The 15515-nt window shown below is 45.9% G+C and overlaps 1 protein-coding gene across 1 annotated transcript in view; it reads right to left on the bottom strand.

Moving 5' to 3' along the window:
• Positions 1-3212, bottom strand: part of REXO1 (RNA exonuclease 1 homolog) — a 200506-nt gene extending 197294 nt beyond the window's left edge. The window contains exon 1 of the mRNA XM_077272241.1: positions 2883-3212. Coding sequence (XP_077128356.1) covers positions 2883-3018 — 136 coding nt within the window. The 5' untranslated portion in view covers positions 3019-3212. The remainder of the gene's footprint in view (positions 1-2882) is intronic.
• Positions 3213-15515: the final 12303 nt, after the last annotated feature.

Genomic DNA, 15515 nt, shown 5'->3' with positions numbered 1-15515 from the left:
AGATTAGAGACCAGGTCAATGCCACACAGAGTTCTAGCAGCAGACACATCTCTACAACAACTGTTAAGAGGAGACTTTGTGCAGCAGGCCTTCATGGTAAAATAGCTGCTAGGAAACCACTGCTAAGGACAGGCAACAAGCAGAAGAGACTTGTTTGGGCTAAAGAACACAAGGAATGGACATCAGACCAGTGGAAATCTGTGCTTTGGTCTGATGAGTCCAAATTTGAGATCTTTGTTTCCAACCACCGTGTCTTTGTGCGACGCAGAAAAGGTGAACGGATGGACTCTACATGCCTGGTTCCCACCGTGAAGCATGAAGGAGGAGGTGTGATGGTGTGGGGGTGCTTTGCTGGTGACACTGTTGGGGATTTATTCAAAATTGAAGGCATACTAAACCAGCATGGCTACCACAGCATCTTGCAGCGGCATGCTATGCCATCCGGTTTGCGTTTAGTTGGACCATCATTTATTTTTCAACAGGACAATGACCCCAAACACACCTCCAGGCTGTGTAAGGGCTATTTGACCAAACAGGAGAGTGATTGGGTGCTACACCAGATGACATGACCTCCACAGTCACCAGACCTGAACCCAATCGAGATGGTTTGGGGTGAGCTGGACCGCAGAGTGAAGGCAAAAGGGCCAACAAGTGCTAAGCATCTCTGGGAACTCCTTCAAGATTATTGGAAGACCATTCCCGGTGACTACCTCTTGAAGCTCATCAAGAGAATGCCAAGAGTGTGCAAAGCAGTCATCAAAGCAAAAGGTGGCTACTTTGAAGAACCAAGAATATAAGACATAATTTCAGTTGTTTCACACTTTTTTGTTAAGTATATAATTCCACATGTGTTAATTCATAGTTTTGATGCCTTCAGTGTGAAAGGAATATACAATTTTCATAGTCATCAAAATACAGAAAAATCTTTAAATGAGGCGTGTCCAAACTTTTGGTCTGTACTGTATATAATATGTATGTACTATATACTTCGTCCCTCTATGGGACTTCAACTTTTACTATTCTGATCTCTGGTATAATGCATTATACCTGTCAGTGTTAGGCTACTTTCACACTTGCGTTTTTTGCCATCCGTCGTTTTGGTAAAAAAAAGGATCCTGCAAATGTGCCCGCAGGATCCGTTTTTTTGCCATAGACTATTAAAGACGACGGATTGCGATGGATGGACACACGTCGCATCCGTCGTGCAACGGATGCATCGTGTTTTGGCGGATCGTCGTGACGAAAAAACGTTCAAGGAAACGTTTTTTCGTCCATCGGATCCGCCATTTCCGACGGCCGGAACTCCGCCCCCTCCTCCCCGGTCTTCACAATGGGCAGCGGATGTGTCGGAAAACTGCATCTGCTGCCCACGTTGTGCACTATTTGCACAACGTCTGTCAGTACGTCAGGCCGACGCATTGCGACGGCCCCATACCAACGGATGTGAAAGTAGCCTTACACTGAACAGAAGCATCTTAGACCATGCTCCTTTCCTGTGATCGATTCTCATTGCAGCATTTAGAAGGTTAAACAACTGCCGGCAGTGCAGGCAAAGCTCCCAGCTGTGACAGCTTAGGCTCGGCTGTCACGTAAACGGAGCTCCAGGCAGCGATCGCAGAGATACAGTTCCTGTGCTGCATGCAATCGACATGATGTACCTATACGTCAAGGATCAGGAGCTCCTTCCCGACTGTGAAGGAGTTAAAGAAATCTGCACACAATGCAAGGTAGCTATGATTAAAAAAGATATAAAATCAGAGTGAAGTGTCCTGTAAATCAGATCATGTTCTCTACCACATAAATGAATAGTTAATCGAATCAAGTGAGAGAGAGACTGGGATGTGCTCATTCATTTGCACTTACTAAAGCTTATATAAGCAAAGCAAAAACAACCCATGGTCTGTGGCCACGGGCAAACCAGCTCTTACACGACAGGATCCACAGCTCTTCTTTTCAAGCACAACATTATAGCTGTGGTGCAATGTCACAGGTGGGTCATGCCTGCACCTATGAAGAGCTGCGGATGAAGCCAGGAGAGAGGCGGTTGCAAAGAATAAGAAACACAAGCACAGTTGTTAGTAGAGTTATTGCAAATAGACGACCCAGCCTTGTGGCCAGGCCATTAGTCTCTGGCAGCTGGACGGAAGCCTCCTCTTTAGCATAAAGGGAATATAGCACCACATGGTGCCAGTGCAGTGGAATCTGAGCAGGGGCGCCTCACTGTGCCTACTTAACCGCCAGTGAATCCACTGCACAGGAGCGAGACTTCGGGCACTATGCGGGTGACAGAGAGACGTGATCCACTCCCATGCAGTTACTTAGAAGAGGCGGTGTGTGAAGGGGGGGGGGGGGAGGCTGATCGCCACGGATCACTGGATTTCACATCCACAGCGTGTCAATTTAGATCATATTTTCATAATGGATCTCGGAAAAAGCCTCTTGGGCTGTGTTCACATCCAACATAAGCACTGTGTTGTTGCTGCAGGCGGTTCTACCATAATACTCAATAATCTGCTCTAATGTGTTTTTTCTACGTTTAAAAAGCTGCTTTAAACACTTTACTACGAAAAAAAAAACAAAAACAGGAGGCTTCTGAAAAATCACTTGAACTTTGCTTGGACAAATGCAGATTTTCTGAGAGAAGCCCCGAGACGCGGGGGCACAGCGTCAGCTTTAGACACCAGTTACTGGACTCTCTCCTTCTTACACACAACACCAAGGCTGTTCCAGGACACTGTTCTTCTCATGGAGACTCAGCTGACCCTGCATCTGGAGACCGTGCAGTGTGAACACAAGCCCTACAGCACAGCATTCACCATGGCTGACAGTGAGGAGAGCAGCACACTGCACGGCCGAGGACTACAACAAAGAGGAAGGCTCACCCGCCCCACTCCGGCCCTTTTCACTCCTAACACTCCCGGCGCTTCTTCCTCCATGCCTGAAGACACAGTGCGGCCGCAGGCAACTCTCACTGAACGGGCACGTAATCCCCCGGAAATACCCGGTATTCTTCAGCATTCTATGCGGCCTCTGCCACGGCCAGGAGATAAGGTTTAGAGCTTAGTGGGCGACAGGACCTCCAGTGACGTCACCATCCTGCGACCAGACTCTTGTGTGGGAGGAGCCATGCTATGAGCTGCCGGAAGTGTGCTGTTTATATGCAGCCCCAAACAAAGCTGTGTAGAGGCTAAATATTATGCACGAAAAGGACCTTCCGAGGTCATGTGACACTGTGGAGTCATGTGACTCGTGCACACGCGAAGACTGACTCTGGTTTCATTTAACTATTTCTAGACATTGCTGACTGCTAGACTTGAGCTGAAAGTTTCTCTACATGGGGAGGACGAGGCTGGAGTTGGTTTCTTATTCTGCATTTTTTTTTTTCAGTTTTTTTTATAGGTTTAACAACAAGAAATAAGCATCACAATAATAACACACAATGCAGCGAGGTGCCCTGATGTGAATACACTTCAAAACAGCCGCAAAAATTATAAACCTGGCACAAAAAATGGGAATCAAAGTGGGCACCAAAGGGCTTTAATGAAAGGGTTAAATGAATTTGGGCTGCTGATCTCACTCTAAGAATACACAGACATTGATGGCCCGCATCAAACCCAAGTACCTCCAGTCTGGCCCAAATGGGTTCTGGGCATCAGATGAGGCATCAGAGTGGGCAAACAGCTCATTTTCATAGATTTGAATAAGTAACTGATGTTTTTAAGGGGTTAAATGACTTTGGGCCACTGATTCCACATCACCATTACATACATAGTTATGCCCCACATCAAACCCAGGTCACTCCACCCTGGCCCAAATGAGTTCTGGGCATAAGAATTGGCATCAAAGTGGGCAAACAGCCCATTTTCACAGATTTGAATAAGCATCTAATGTTTTTAAGGGCTTAAATAACTTTGGGTCACTGTTCACACAAAAAGAATACACAGACATTGATGCCCTGCATCAAACACAGCTCCTTACAGCTAGGCCCACATGGGTACTGGGCATCAGAATTGGCATCAAAGTAGGCAGACAATTTTCACAGATTTGAGTATGTAACTGATGTTTTTAAGGGGTTAAATGACTAGGCTACTGATCTCACACCACCATTACATACATAGTGATGGCCCACATCAAACCCAGGTCAGTCCACCCTGGCCCAAGCTTGTTCTCGGCATCAGAACTGGCATCAAAGTGGGCAAGTAGCCAATTTTGACATATTTGAATAAGTAACTGATGTTTTTCAGGGGTTAAATGACTTTGATCTCACACCACCATTAGACGGATATTGTCAGTTGTGGAGCAGAACAGCAGAGCTTCATCCACTGTTTAGTGGACATGGGCAAGCATTCAGAAGAAAAGGCTTAACAAACGATGGGGTCCATTTTCTCCTAGTACCCTTTCTGTAATTTATAAATTTGGTGTTACGACAGTATTTTAGTGGAATTTTTTTTTTCACGTCTAAATGTTATAAAGTTTTGTGAATCAACTGTGTGTTAAAAAATCTCACCACACTAGACACAATTTCTTGAGGGCTATAGTTTCCAAACTTGGTTCTTTTCTAAGGGGTGTTGGCATTTGAGTGGCTCTGCATATGCAGAATTCCAGGCATAATTTGTTCCATCCAAACCTACAAAAATCAAACTGCGCACTTTACTTTCCAAGCCCTGCCATGTGACCAAACAGCAATTTTCGGGCATCGTCACATTCAGGATAAATTGCTGAAAAATTATGGGGTCCATTTCCTCCTACTATCCCTTGTGAAAATAAAAAGTTGGTGCTAAAACAACATTTTGACTTAAATAAATTCATTTTCACTTTCACATCCAAATTATAAAATGTAAAAAAATTCTGTAAACCACCTCAGAGTAAAAAATGCTCAACATATGCTATATGAATTCTTTGAGGGGTTCACTTGTGTGAGCTTACTCCTGCAAATGTGACACGGAATTCACAATCTGTTCTGCAAAATTGCCACTACAAAATTCAAATAGTGCTCTTTCCATTCAGTGGTCTGCCATGGACACAAACACCAGTTTTTGTCCATATATCAGGTATTGCATCCACATACAGTGGGGAAAAAATTATTTAGTCAGCCACCAATTGTGCAAGTTCTCCCACTTAAAAAGATGAGAGGTCTGTAATTGACATCATAGGTAGACCACAACTATGAGTGTCAAAACGAGAAAACATATCCAGAAAATCACCTTGTCTGATTTGACAAGATTTATTTTGCAAATTATAGTGTGCAGTTGTTGTCGCAGGTCTCGACCTACTCTCTGATGAGTCCACTGTAGAGATGGCGTCACGGCACCGGAGAGATAAGACACAGTACACCAGGGCTGTATCTGAAATATCTCTAGTTTATTAAGCTTACACACACTTTTTATGCATTCTTATGTCGGAGGCGGATTCTCCATATATTAGCTAAGCGTCGGAGTGTTTTACTCCCTAGTCTCCCTATGGTTTCGAAAACATATTTTTACACAGAACATTATTCGTTATCTTACCAAGGACATTCCCTGCTACAATTAGTTCTTAGGAATCAGCAATAACAGCACAATGAAGAATAGTGAATTATGTCTTGTTTTCCTGACCTTTTAGTAACACTTATACAAAATGGAGGCAAACAAGATAAAATGGATCCTGCTATAACAAATTCCCCCATTTTATTCACTATTCTGAATAAGCTGTACTTTTTCCTGGCTGTAGGATTTGTTAGTATATATCATCATCAGTTGTGTGAGTGCAGGATTTCCCAGTACATACAGAGATACACTTAAAAACTATTTTGAACACTATATATGCAATAAGGACAATCGCAACTATATGCAATAGGCTTTGTAAAACCCCAGCTACCCAGCCCCCGATCCCTTTAAACCAATTGGCTGGGTTTAGGAAAGAGAAAGTATCTGACCACCAGCTGTCCGACAGTAGTGTTCCACAACTGAACATTGTTCGTGGCATTGTTGGCAAGTGTGTTAGAACAATCAGTCAAGGCAAGCAGTTCCTCAGGTGACACAGGGATAGCTAGGAAGGGGATACTTGTGGCTGACGTCGGTGAATGCGTACAGATCCAACAGTCTGATAAGGGCTGGGAATTTCTCAACAAGTCATCTATCAGTTTTCGGTGATGTTGCACAAACTTATTATTCAAGGATGTTGGAGAATTCAGACTGTCCAATGCGATTACGCATAATATCATGGAAATCGAAACCAGCCAAAACATTATGTTTCCTTTATTGGCTGTCGGGTTCTTTAACTCGCAGTGTGATGCGTGGATCCAACTAGGTTTTCCTTCGAGCTTGACAGCTGTGGCTGTGGTCAGGAGCACTTGGTATGGTCCGTCAAATCTTGGTTCCAGGCTCTTCCGGACGTGCCGCTTTATCACTACCCAGTCTCCTGGCTCCAAGGGATGGTATCCAGGATCCTTGTCTGGGTCTGGAAGAGAACTGAAGACAGTTAAATGCACTTTGGCAAGGTGTCCATGTAAGGCCTGCACATAGCTAGTCAAGTCCTGGTACTTGAGCTGCAACTGTTGTGGAAAGAAACATCCAAGATTGGGGCCCCTGCCAAACAGTATCTCATACGGTGACAGTCCTGCCTTCCTGTTTGGGGTATATCTTACTGAAAACAAAGCTAGAGGAAGGCATTCTGTCCATGGTTTACCAGTCTCTGCCATTGCCTTCTTGATTTTAAGCTTAAGAGTTCCATTTAATCTCTCCACTTTTCCACTGCTCTGCGAATGGTATGGAGTATGCAATGCTTGACTTACCCCCAGTGATGCCTTTACCTCTGACATGATCTCTTCAGTAAAATGGGAACCCCGATCGCTTTCAATGACTTCAGGAACTCCATACCTGCATATGATCTCAGCCATCACTTTCTTCGCCGTTGTCTTAGCCGTAGCTTTGGCAACTGGGTAGGCTTCTGGCCAACCTGAAAATAAATCAATGCAGACCAACACATACTCATACGTCCCTACTCTAGGCAATTGTTGTGAATTCCGCTCTTGGCTCCCTCCGGTGGTTGTAGGTAGCACTTTTGTGAATTCCGCTCTTGGGCTCCCTCCTGTGGTTTTCAGTGGTATAGCTGCTTCTTAGATTTAGCATCAGCAGCTGCTCCCACTGATCGTCTTTCTGGCTCGGCTATTTTAGTCTGGCCTTATTCCTCAATCAATGCCAGTTGTCAATTGTTCCTGCTTGGAGCCACTGCTCTTTTGGATTTCCCTGACACTCTGTCCAGTTCAGCAAAGATAAGTCCTTTTGTTCTTTTGCAGTCCACTTGTTGTGGACTTTATTGTTCAGCACATTCTATGTTTTGCTCATTTGTCCAGCCTATCAGTATGGATCTATTTAGCTACGCTGGAAGCTCTGGGCTGCAGATTTTGCCCTCCACACCTTTAGTCAGGTGTGGAGATTTTTGCATATCTCTGCGGTGGACTTTTTCTAGTTTTTATTACTGACCGCACAGTGTTTCTTTCCTTACTGTCTATCTAGCTAGAATTGGCCTCCTTTGCTAAATCTTGTTTCATACTACGTATGTCATTTCCTTCTCCTCTCACAGTCAATATTTGTGGGGGGCTGTCCTATCCTTTGGGGATTTTCTCTGAGGCAAGATAGCTTTCCTGTTTCTACCTTTAGGGGTAGCTAGTTCTCCGGCTGTGACGAGGTGTCCAGGGAGTGACAGGAACATTCCACGGCTACTGCTAGTGTTGTGTTAAGATCAGGAACTGCGGTCTGTATAGTTACCACCTGCCCAGAGCTAGTCGCATGTCGCTCCTAACTTACCAGTCCATAACAGTACAACTGGCCAAAAATGAGTTGAATGCATCTCAAAAGAAGGAAAAGAAAAAGAGTTCTGAGCCATTTTTTTTTTCTTTAGTCTGTTTTGTCTTTTTCCTTCCTCTTAATCTCTGGGTGGATTTGGGCGCGGACATGGATGTTCAGGGTTTGTTTTCTCGTGTGGATCAGCTTGCTGCAAGAGTTCAGACTATCCAAGATTATGTTGTTCAGACTCCAGCCTTAGAGCCTAGAATTCCTACTCCAGATTTGTTTTACGGGGATAGATCTAAGTTTTTGAACTTTAAAAATAACTGCAAATTGTTTTTTGCTCTGAAACCCCGTTCCTCTGGTGACCCCACTCAGCAAGATAAAATAGTTATTTCTCTGCTGCGTGGTGACCCTCAGGACTGGGCATTCTCCCTTGAGTCAGGGGATCCGGCATTGCTTAATGTAGATGCATTTTTTCAATCGCTCGGATTATTGTATGACGAACCTAACTCTGTGGATCATGCGGAGAAGACCTTGTTGGCTCTGTGCCAGGGTCAGGAAGCGGCAGAATTATACTGCCAGAAATTTAGAAAATGGTCTGTGCTCACTAAATGGAATGAGGGTTTATTTTTTCTCCTTCGTCTATAGAAATGGATCCTGTTAAGGTCCAAGCCATTCTTGACTGGATTCAACCCACATCTGTGAAGAGCCTTCAGAAATTTTTGGGCTTTGCTAATTTTTATCGCCGTTTCATTGCCAACTTCTCTAGTGTGGTTAAGCCCCTGACCGATTTGACGAAGAAAGGCGCTGATGTGACAAATTGGTCCTCTGAGGCTGTTGAGGCCTTTCAGGAGCTTAAGCGCCGATTTACTTCTGCCCCTGTCTTGCGTCAGCTGGATGTGTCTCTTCCTTTTCAGGTTGAGGTTGACGCTTCTGAGATTGGGGCAGGGGCCGTTTTGTCACAGAGGAATTCTGATGGTTCCTTGATGAAACCATGTGCCTTCTTTTCCCGAAAGTTTTCGCCTGCGGAACGCAATTATGATGTCGGCAATCGGGAGTTGTTGGCTATGAAGTGGGCATTTGAGGAGTGGCGACATTGGCTTGAGGGGGCCAAGCACCGTATTGTGGTCTTGACCGATCATAAGAATCTGATTTACCTCGAGTCGGCCAAGCGGCTGAACCCTAGACAGGCTCGATGGTCCCTGTTTTTCTCCCGTTTCGATTTTGTGGTTTTTATCTTCCGGGATCTAAGAATGTTAAAGCGGATGCCCTCTCTAGGAGTTTTTTGCCTGATTCTCCTGGAGTTCTTGAGCCGGTTGGCATTCTTAGGGAAGGGGTGATTCTTTCTGCCATCTCCCCTGATTTACGTCAGGTGCTTCAGGAATTTCAGGCTGATAAACCTGACCGCTGTCCTGTGGGGAAGCTGTTTGTTCCTGATAGATGGACAAGTAAGGTAATTTCTGAGGTCCATTGTTCGGTGTTGGCCGGTCATCCTGGGATTTTTGGTACCAGAGATTTGGTGGCTAGGTCCTTTTGGTGGCCTTCCTTGTTGCGGGATGTTCGTTCTTTTGTGCAGTCCTGTGGGACTTGTGCCCGGGCTAAGCCTTGCTGTTCCCGCGCTAGTGGGTTGCTTTTGCCTTTGCCTGTCCCTGAGAGGCCCTGGACGCATATTTCCATGGATTTTATTTCGGATCTTCCTGTGTCCCAGAGGATGTCTGTTATCTGGGTGGTTTGTGACCGGTTCTCTAAAATGGTCCATTTGGTACCTTTGCCTAAATTGCCTTCCTCCTCTGATTTGGTTCCATTGTTTTTTCAGCATGTGGTTTGTTTGCATGGCATTCCGGAAAATATTGTGTCTGACAGAGGTTCCCAGTTTGTTTCCAGGTTTTGGCGGGCCTTTTGTGCTAGGATGGGCATTAATTTGTCTTTTTCTTCGGCGTTCCATCCTCAGACAAATGGCCAAACTGAGCGAACTAATCAAACCTTGGAAACCTATTTGAGATGCTTTGTGTCTGCTGATCAGGATGATTGGGTGGCTTTCTTGCCGTTGGCCGAGTTTGCCCTTAATAATCGGGCCAGTTCGGCTACCTTGGTTTCGCCTTTTTTTTGTAATTTTGGTTTCCATCCTCGTTTTTCATCAGGGCAGGTTGAGCCTTCTGATTGTCCTGGTGTAGATTCTGTGATGGACAGGTTACAGCAGATTTGGACTCATGTGGTAGACAATTTGACGTTGTCTCAGGAAAAGGCTCAGCGTTTTGCTAACCGCCGTCGGTGTGTTGGTCCTCGGCTTCGTGTGGGGGATTTAGTCTGGTAATCTTCTCGTCATGTTCCTATGAAGGTTTCTTCCCCTAAGTTCAAGCCTCGGTTTATTGGTCCCTATAAGATCTCTGAGATTATCAATCCAGTGTCTTTTCGTTTGGCCCTTCCAGCCTCTTTTGCCATCCACAATGTTTTCCATAGATCTTTGTTGCGGAGATATGTGGTACCCGTTGTTCCCTCTGTTGATCCTCCTGCCCCGGTGTTGGTTGAGGGGGAGTTGGAATATGTAGTTGAGAAAATTTTGGATTCTCGTTTTTCGAGGCGGAGGCTTCAGTATCTTGTTAAGTGGAAGGGTTATGGCCAGGAGGATAATTCTTGGGTGGTTGCTGTTATGGACCTGGTGGTTAGGTGCACCAGAAATGACCTGATAGTTAAACACGGAATCGGGACGAGCTCTGCGGAAATGGGAACTCTGCTGACCGCAAACCCTACTCCTATCAACACAACTAGAAATAGCCGTGGAGCGTGCGTAACTCTGCCTAGACGCCTCTTCACAGCCTAAGAGCTAACTTCCCCTAAAGAAAGGAAACAAAGCCTCACTTGCCTCAGAGAAATTTCCCCAAAGGTAAAAGCAGCCCCCCACAAGTATTGACTGTGAGATAAGAGGAAATCACAAACACAGGATGAAATAGGTTTTAGCAAAGAGAGGCCAGTCTAACTAAACAGATTGAGGACAGAAAAGGGATCTTTGCGGTCAACACAAAAAGCTACAAAAACCACGCAGAGTGTGCAAAAAATACCCCCGCACCGACTCACGATGCGGTGGTGCCACTCTGCACCCCCAGAGCTTCCAGCTAGCCAGATAGTTTCATGATAGCAAGCTGGACTAAAACTTAGCAAGAAAAACCATATGTATCAAATGAACAAGCAGGAACTTAGCTTGTGCTGGAGTAGACAGGTCCACAGAAAGATCCAGGAGAGATCTGAACCAGTACTAGAACATTGACAGCTGGCATGGAGTAATGATCTGAGTGGAGTTAAATAGAGAATCCAGCCTAGCCCTAAACGAGGGCAGCTGGAGAAGGAATCTCAGAACCAGCAGCTCCACTCACAGCCACCAGAGGGAGTCCACGGACAGAACTCACCGAAGTACCATTCATGACCACAGGAGGGAGTTCGAGAACGGAATTCACAACAGGTTGCCTCCGATGTCCATGCTGCCGATTTGGTTCAGGCTTTTCATTTGGCTCGTCCTGATCGGCCTGGGGGCTCTGGTGAGGGTTTGGTGACCCCTCCTCAAGGGGGGGTACTGTTGTGAATTCCGCTCTTGGGCTCCCTCCGGTGGTTGTAGGTAGCACTTTTGTGAATTCTGCTCTTGGGCTCCCTCCTGTGGTTTGCAGTGGTATAGCTGCTTCTTGGATTTAGCATCAGCAGCTGCTCCCACTGATCGTCTTTCTGGCTCGGCTATTTTAGTCTGGCCTTATTCCTCAATCAATGCCAGTTGTCAATTGTTCCTGCTTGGAGCCACTGCTCTTTTGGATTTCCCTGACACTCTGTCCAGTTCAGCAAAGATAAGTCCTTTTGTCCTTTTGCAGTCCACTTGTTGTGGACTTTATTGTTCAGCACATTCTATGTTTTGCTCATTTGTCCAGCTTATCAGTATGGATCTATTTAGCTAAGCTGGAAGCTCTGGGCTGCAGATTTTGTCCTCCACACCTTTAGTCAGGTGTGGAGATTTTTCCATATCTCTGCAGTGGACTTTTTCTAGTTTTTATTACTGACCGCACAGTGTTTCTTTCCTTACTGTCTATCTAGCTAGAATTGGCCTCCTTTGCTAAATCTTGTTTCATACTACGTATGTCATTTCCTTCTCCTCTCACAGTCAATATTTGTGGGGGGCTGTCCTATACTTTGGGGATTTTCTCTGAGGCAAGATAGCTTTCCTGTTTCTACCTTTAGGGGTAGCTAGTTCTCCGGCTGTGACGAGGTGTCCAGGGAGTGACAGGAACATCCCATGGCTACTGCTAGTGTTGTGTTAAGATCAGGAACTGCGGTCTATATAGTTACCACCTGCCCAGAGCTAGTCGCATGTCACTCCTAAATTACCAGTCCATAACAGCAACTGAATATAATCAATCTGCAGTCTCTGAAATGGGTAAAGGGGCTGGGGAGTGTGTTTGGATGGAGTTTTCACTGTCCTACCCTGATTATGTGTGGCACATATCATGCAGCTCTGTACCTGCCTTTCTGCGCAGGTGGAAAACCCAAGGGCAATCCACTATTTCTGTAGGGTGTCACACATGGCCGTCTTCGAGTGGTGCACATTCCCGTGCAGAACCTGTGCCATCATTGGGTACAGTACCTGTGGTAGGTGGTAGACCTTTTCACCCCTCCCCCATAGTCCAGTGACGGTATCAGAGCAAGCCCCTATCTTTAGCCACCTATCTTTCTCCTCCTTACTTGCCTGTTCTTGTAACTGGGCTAAGATGTCTTTTGACACAAGTGTAGATGGTGGGGTGTCCAGGTGACATACTTTAGAGGCTACAGGAGTGCTTGCTGCTTTCTTGGCAGCCTGGTCTGCCAGTGCGTTACCCTTTGCCTGTCTATCAGTTCCTTTGGTATGTGCCTTTACCTTTATGATGCCTGCTTGGGTGGGAAGCTGTAGTGCATTCATAAGTTGCTGGACTGCCTCAGCATGTTTAATGGGGTGGCCATTTGCTGTCAGGAAAGCCCTGGCTCTCCAGATAGGCCCATAATCGTGTGCAACGCCAAAGGCATACCTGGAATCAGTGTAGATATTTACAGTCTTACCTTCTGCTAGTTTGCACGCTTCTATGAGCGCCTTGAGCTCTGCTTCTTGTGGAGACATATGAGCTGGCATTGACTCTGCCTTGATTACCTCATGTTCTGAGACCACAGCATATCCGGTACAGAAGCGTCCTTGGTCATCTTGGTGACGGGATCCATCTACAAAAAGCTCAAAATCAGCATTGCATTAGGTATGGGCACACTAGAGACAGTAGGGAGACCAGCCGTTTCCTGACACATCAATTCTAGACAATCATGTGGTTTGGAAACCTGATCTTGTTCCTCTGGATCCATTCTAGAAAGAGTGTCCTTTTCCTTATCACCTACCTCTCCCCCATTTGGATCTATAGGAACTGGGAGAAGAGTAGCAGGGTTTAGGACAGTGCATCTTTTCAAAGTCACATTAGTAGGCATGAGAATAGCACACTGAAGTCGCAGCTGTCTGGCCATGGACAGGTGGCTAGGATGTACTTGGTTAAGGATACTATGTACATCATGTGGGGTATGGACCGTCAGTGGGTGATCCAAAACAATCTCTGAAGACTTGTGTAGTAACAGCTGGACAGACAACACAGCCTGAACACAGGAGGAACTTCCTCTTGCCACTGTATCCAGGCGGCCACTGTAATAAGCAACAGGTCTCTGTTTGTCTCCATGAAGCTGAGTCATCACACCCGTGGCATGTCCTGCATTTTCATGAAGAAAGAGGTTAAAAGGAAGGGCATAATTGGGGATGCCCAAAGCTGGAGAAGAAACAATGCATAATTTCAGAGAGTAAAAACAGTCAAGTGCCTCTGGTGTAAGACAGAAGGGGACAGGTTGCATACAGTCATATAGAGGTTGCATTAAGATGGAGGAAGAACGAATCCATGGACGACAGTAGGAAGTTAGTCCTAGAAACACACGGAGGCCCTGCAAATTCCGTGGGGGCTGCATGTCCATGATAGCCTGTTTTCGCTCAGGGATGAGGTGCTTTTTCCCTGGAGAGAGACAATGTCCTAGAAACACAACAGTACTTAAGCAAAACTGTAATTTTTGTTTGGATACCTTGCACCCCTGTTCATGGAGAAAAAAGAGTAAAGAGATTGTGGCCATTTTACACAGAGAACGAGAAGGAGCACACAGCAATAGGTCATCAACATACTGAATGAGAACTACTCCTTTAATATGCCAGCCTTGTAATACTGACAATCTAGGTGCAATGGAACCCTGAAAAAGGCATTTGCTAAGTCAATCACTGAAAAACAAATACTGTTAACAGGTATGTGTGCCAACAAGGTGTGTGGGTTAGGAACCAAGGGAGCAAGCAGTTCTGTTGCGGCATTGACTGCTCTGAGGTCATGGACCATTCTATAATTCACCGGCTCCCCAGGCCTAACCTTCTTCTTTACTGGATACAGGGGAGTGTTGCGAACGGACTGTGTAGGCACAACAACCCCTGATTCCAGCAATTTTTGTAACTGTGCGTCTATTACCGCCTCCTGAGCAGCACTCAAGGGGTACTGACGCAATAGGGGTGGTGCTGCCCCTGGTTTCAATTTAACTATTATGGGAGGAACTTTTAGTTTTCCCACATCAGTTTTGCCTTTTGCCCACAGATCAGTGGGGAGTTAATCCAGGGCAGGTGCAGTGAATGGATCACTTTCTGCAGTACTTGCAGCTGCATTCAGGGCCATAATCTTGCAGAGGGTACTGGGTTTAAGTTGAGGGGTCATAGTCACTGTTCCGTCATCATGGTAAGTAATAACCGCCTGTAGTTTCCGTAAAACGTCGGCACCTAGCAAATTACATTGTCCCCTGGGGGCTACCATTAACTAAGTCAGAATGGTCTTCCCACAAATGGAGAGGGGAATGGGTTCTGTCAGTCCCAAGGTCTGGGTCGGCGCATTGAAAGGTGTGGCCATGACAAAGTCGGTGGTGTTACGGAAGGGTAATGGACAGTCTGAAAGCGTGATAACTGAGTTGTCAGCTCCTGTGTCAACCTGAAAGTCAGCTGTAGTTCCTCCTGGCAGGCTCACCTGTACTGTACAGTCGGGGGTGGGGGGTAGAGTGACTAGAGGACACAGTTGCAGGCTGCCAGTTACCTATTTGTCGGTCTGGGGGGTAGGAGGGGTGGGAACCTTATCTGGGTATGGGTTTGTGCGACAATCTTTCCTAAAATGTCCTGGTTTCTTACATCCGTAACACAATCTAGGACCCATAGTGGGTCCTCCACGTCCTCCACCTCTCTGTGAGGGTTCACTCCTCTGAAAGTGAACCTTAGTTTTCTGCTTCTGCGAGTCCAAACTGACTCCATGTGCAATCTTGGCAAGATCGCCTGGGGGGCAGGATCTCCAATCTGGTCTACTTTCCACCACCTTCTGTCTCACATACTTATCAATCCCTTGCATATATGCATGACTTAACAAACGTGTCGCTGTTCTATCACCTTCACCATAACCCATATCAGACCACCGTTGTTGCAACCTGTAGAAATAATCAATGGGGAGCTCCTTCGGGTCCTGTATACAGTCTTCTAAATGCACCTATACTTCCTCCTGTTTAATCTTACAGGCTTTTTCTAGTGCCTCAACAAAGTCAGACCCTGACCTGGTATTGTTAGGTTCTCCGTCTTGGGACCATTTCCCCCTGGGTACATTTTAAATGTCTCAGCTGTCAGTCGGGTGGAAGGTGCTTCCC

This window comes from Ranitomeya variabilis, chromosome 1, assembly GCF_051348905.1.
Source record: "Ranitomeya variabilis isolate aRanVar5 chromosome 1, aRanVar5.hap1, whole genome shotgun sequence".
Lineage (NCBI taxonomy): Eukaryota > Metazoa > Chordata > Amphibia > Anura > Dendrobatidae > Ranitomeya > Ranitomeya variabilis.
This window is presented reverse-complemented; position numbering and strand designations above follow the sequence as displayed.